Below are 5,458 nucleotides of genomic sequence, written 5' to 3' on the forward strand. Positions count from 1 at the left end.
TATTGTTCAAGATAAATTTTATAACATTTATAATTTGGTGTCTAATTTTTGTTTAATTTATTTTTAATTATAAATTTTAAATATTTAATAATTATTTATTTTTATATTTTTAAAATTAAATATTAATTTTTAATATTTTTTAATAAATTAAATAAACACTTTTAAACATCATAGTCATCACTATTATTCAATTATTTTTTTAATATTTTCATTGGAGATTATGTTATTGTACAAAATGAGCCAAGCTGCATTAAAAAGGACCATACGTTTCCGTACCTGTGCATCATCCTATCTTATTTACTATTAAATTTTCTTTGAAGAAATTATTTATATTCAAATAATTGTCTACTGGTATTTTGATAAATTAAAATAATAATTATTAATACCAATTTCATTAAAGTGTAAATGTATGTTTCTGCTTGATTTAATACCAATTGACCAGTGTGGAAGCTAGACTTAAATATATTCTTATCCTTATGTTGTCCCTATCAATTAAATATGAAATGCAATTCAAAAATTAAGATTTTATCCTTGTTATTTTTTTTTTTTTGAAGTGGAAAATAATGAGAATTTGTTTGGATAATTGGCTTCAAGTCTCTTTCCTTATCTTTTATTAATTGAACACATAACTTCATCATCAATGCATTGCACATTTTCTTCTCTGCCTTGTATTATTTCCTTTTGCAAAACCTATACACTAAAAAGACAATTATTGTCTCCTTTTCTTAATGTTAGTCACTTTTTCCTTTCTTAGATGCATTAAAAAATGGTGTATGTTACAATTGGACAATTTATTCTTCGAAAATGTTTGGTAACTAAAGAAAATGAGCTAAAAACAACCATAGGGTTATAGGGGTTTCCAATTTTGTTGGCAATTATGAAAAGGTTGTAAATAAAGGGAATGAGATTTGGAAATAAATGGAAACTACGTGGGGTTAATTTTAAATTATATTAAAGAAAGAGTTAACAATCAAATTAGTCCTGAAAGATGGGGCATTCTTTAAATTCATCCCTGCAAATTTTTTTCAATCAAATTGGTCAGTCAAAGATTAGGAATTAATCATATTTGTTATTCAGTGACTCCATTAATAATTTTCATCAATAATTAATGATATAAAACGTTAATTGACAACATACATAATATTTGACATGTATAATTGGATGTTTACTAGGTATACATCAAAATCTATTAATTTAGTCCATTTTTTCCAATTACATAAACTATATTCCCTATGCGACTAAATTGATAGATTTTCATAAACATATTTGGTCAGCGTCTAATTGAACATGCTAGATATCATATATGCTATCAGTTAATATTTTACGTCATCAATCGTTGACAAGCATTGTTAATGGAGTCACTGAAAGACAAATATGATTAATTCGTAATCTTTGAAGGACCAATTTGAAAAAAAAAAGTTTTAAGAACGAATTTGAAAAATGCCCAATCTTTTAAAGACTAATTTGATTGTTAATCTATTAAGAAAACACATTGATGGATTATAACAATACACATTGAATTGGATGTCTGTGTACACTATGACTATGTCAAAATTAAAGTCAATCTAATTCACAACTTATTTTTTAGGAGGATGGCAGCATTGATAAAAAAGAATGGATTTAGACACAAAAAACATTAATATTCAAGTTTTCAAAAAGTATAATTATTAAGAAATGAACGGGGTATATACTATATAGATCGATTTGGGAATTCACCTAACATAAACCCATAAAAGGAAGGGTAAAAAATATAAGCATATAACTTCTCAATAATTGGTGAAATTGAATTTAGATTATTACTTTGATTGGAATTTTCAATTTTGTGTCAAGAATGTTGGTTTAGAAGTTGTTGTCATGGTAGAAAGTTGAGTAGGATTCTGAACATTTGGTACAAAGATATTTAAGCTTTAAAATTATGTGTGCTTTCAAAGCATTCTTTGAAATTCATCACTATTCTGTTACTGTTAGTTCACCCACCACTCTTCATCATTTATGGATAGATGGTTATGTCACTTGTGTGACTTTGAATGTTTGAGTACATGGTAAATTAAAATCAAGACCAAATTGACCTTAGGTTTATTCATAGGGTGATGCCATGGTGAAAAATAAAAAAATAAAGACATTATGTGGAATGCACATTCTCTTTAAAAATTTAATTAACATCTTTACTCTTTACCAATTTCACTCTTTACCGAATTTTTTTCTTAAATTATCCTTTAGGTGAAGTTAATAATGTTATGTTCTTGGGTATGTTGTTACATGAAATTTTAAGACAGGTCAATGTGATTTTAAAAATAGAAAAGAATTGAGTTAATTTCACTAAATTTTAGGGAACGCGAGTCTAGTTTGCCCTAAAATCCATTATGGATTTCAAGGCACTTAATAAAGGAAAAAAAAATATACTTTTTACAATATTGAAAATAGAATTTAATTTTCGTGCAGGGACATCTAACCGTATATTGACATTATTAAAAGTAACTAATTTCAAACTTACTACTTAAAAAGCCATCTAAGCTTATAAATTTGATTAGATGACCGTGTAAAACTACATTTTCAATATATCAAAACTAAGCTCTTGAAAATAATAAACCTGTTGTTTTCTTAACAAGTAGTCTTAAGACATTCTTAATGCTTTTCTCAAACTCATTCAGGGATAATTCTAGAGAGGAGCTGGTATTTTCACCATGAAAAATTCATCAATTTCACTACCTAACTAGGATCCTATACTTGTGTGATGGTTAGAGACAATAAGAAAGAACTTTGGTCAAATTTTTCACGAGACCACAAAACTGTGTAAGATTATTACTAACAGAATTAGCAATATTGGAATGGACACAGGTGTTTCTCCTATGCTTGGTTGCAGGATGTAGCATCTGTTGGTTCAACACAATCTGCTATGTCTTATGCATCAAGCATTTCCCTTCTAACCGATCACTCGCGCTTTCCTTAAGCATAAGCTTCAATGGGGTAACTGCAGCTTTGTACACTCTCATTGCCAATGCAATAACCTCAAGTGATGACACACTCTACCTTTTGCTCAATGCCATTGTCCCTTTACTTATTTCCGCGGTGGTACTAGTCCCAATCCTCCAACAGCCGCAGCCTCAGCCGAATTCGGCCGACATGATCCGGCGTGATTCCTTAGTTTTCCTCTGCCTCAACATCCTTGCACTCGTGACCGGCCTCTACCTCTTGTTCCTGTATTCCCTCTCTTCCAGCACAACCATCGCGCGTGTCATTCTCGTTGGCGCCGGATTTCTACTAGTGCTTCTCTTGTTCTTGCCTGTGATTGTGAATTCTAGAGAATGGTCTTGCCTTACTAGCCCTGCTTGTTATCCGCTTTTGAATTCGAGGTTCAATCTCATTAACCTTGATGGTGGTGGCGGTGACGATGATGATTATGATGATGATCTTCATAAAGAACTCATTGAGAATGAGGACAATTATTCAAGAAATAGAAGTAGTGTAATTGTAAGAGAGAAGTGTTGTTTTGATAATGTGTTGTTGAAAGATCAACTTAAGGTTCTTGGAGAAGAGCATTCAACTAAAATGCTTATGCATAGATGGGACTTTTGGATTTATTACATGGCTTATTTATGTGGAGGAACAATGGGATTGGTCTATAGTAACAACTTGGGTCAAATTTCTCAATCATTGGGACACAATTCTCAGACAAAAACTCTTGTCACACTTTACTCCACGTGTTCTTTCTTCGGTCGCCTGCTCGCCGCCGCACCTGACTTCTTGAACAGGTATGAGTTTAAGTCTTTCTTAAGTACTCCCTTCGTTTCAAAATAAGTCTCACTTTTTGGTTTCATTGAAAAATTAACGTATCTAGACAAAAAAACAGGGTTTTAAAATAGGTGGAAACTCAAGTACAGTCAACTTCACGTGAAGTTGATAACTGAAAGCCGTTAGATGAAAATTTAGTCAAAATATTTAACCGCTTTCAACTATCAACTTCACGTGAAGTTGATTGTCCCTGAGTTTTCACCTTTAAAATAACTCAAAAGTAAAAGAGACACTTATTTTGAAACGGAACGAACACTATCTTCGTTTTAAAATAACTGTCAATTTGAACAGTATTATTTTAGAAAATCAATGTACAGTTTCATGTACATTGATATTTTAATGCATCACTAAGTGAAAATGGACTGCTAAAGTTAATGTACATTCATATTAGATCTTAGTAGTCATATTGATGCAATAAAATCAACACAAACTAGAGCCCACATAAGAAAAAGAAATAGCCATGTATTTAACTTAATTTTAATAGTTTCAAGAGGAATTATTATTAGATAAACTCAATTAGAAAGATAATCATTCATTCAAGAATTGTAAGCATGATTTCTTACTTTCTTTGCAATTCTATTGATTGAAATAGTAATTTTTTGGACTCAAATTAATCTTTATTCCCTTTACATTATAACTAATCCACTAATATTGTTGTTTTGACAATGCAGGAAGATACACTTTGCAAGAACAGGATGGTTTGCAGCAGCAGTAGTACCAATGCCTATAGCATTCATTTTGCTCGCCATAACCGGCAGCATCGAAGCATTGCGCATGAGCACGGCCTTAATCGGCCTAAGTTCCGGGTTTGTTTTCGCGGCAGCAGTTTCCATTACATCAGAGTTGTTTGGCCCAAACAGTGTTGCAGTGAACCACAACATACTAATCACCAACATTCCAATAGGGTCATGTCTTTATGGCCTTCTAGCAGCTCTGGTTTACGACTCGAACGCAGACGGCGCAAGCCGCGACACAATATGGCTGCGCGAGATGACAATGTGTATGGGGAGGAAGTGCTACCTTGAGACATTTTTATGGTGGAGTTGCATCTCCATTGTAGGATTGGTTTCAAGTTTTGTGCTATACTTTAGGACTAGGCATGCTTATTATGACAATTTTGGAAGAAATACAAATTGAATAAGAAAATTAAAGTAATTTGGGTTGATACATAATCAGATTTTTTATATATATGAAGAATATTGCTACCAATTTCTCAAATGGGATGAGATGAAAACTAGTGTTACAAAAAAAAAGGTTCAAAGAGCTTTTCTTGAGGCATATATAGCAAAGAGGGTATTGAAAATTTGAAATAGAAGTTGATTCTCTGGTGTACATTTGAAGTATAAAATAGGGTGATACAAGGAGTGAAGAAATTATTATTATTTATTCTATGTTTTTTGGTGGAGAGATATTCGCTTGTGTAAATTATGAAAATTACTCTTTTTGAAACTAAATGTATGAACTATTTGGGTTTTCAACAATGATAAGATTCATGATTATAGTATTATATATAGCATATGCAAAGTTGAAATTATAATTCATAATTACGAAAAATATTGATTTTTATTTATCCAACACCATTTTATTTAAGAAACTGATCAACAAGAAAGTATAAAATAAAAAATTAGAATTTGAGAGGATTTTTTTTTTTTTTTTGTTGATGTTG

At 31.1% G+C, this 5,458-nt stretch overlaps 1 protein-coding gene across 1 annotated transcript in view; it reads left to right on the forward strand.

The window, feature by feature from the left end:
- Window positions 1–4,980, forward strand: part of LOC107619258 (protein NUCLEAR FUSION DEFECTIVE 4) — a 6,341-nt gene extending 1,361 nt beyond the window's left edge. Inside the window, exons 2-3 of the mRNA XM_016321516.2 lie at window positions 2,839–3,752; window positions 4,464–4,980. Of these exons, the coding sequence (XP_016177002.1) occupies window positions 2,839–3,752; window positions 4,464–4,929 (1,380 nt within the window). The 3' untranslated portion in view covers window positions 4,930–4,980. The remainder of the gene's footprint in view (window positions 1–2,838; window positions 3,753–4,463) is intronic.

The sequence above is a fragment of the Arachis ipaensis genome, chromosome B09 (assembly GCF_000816755.2).
Source record: "Arachis ipaensis cultivar K30076 chromosome B09, Araip1.1, whole genome shotgun sequence".
In the NCBI taxonomy this organism is placed as follows: domain Eukaryota; kingdom Viridiplantae; phylum Streptophyta; class Magnoliopsida; order Fabales; family Fabaceae; genus Arachis; species Arachis ipaensis.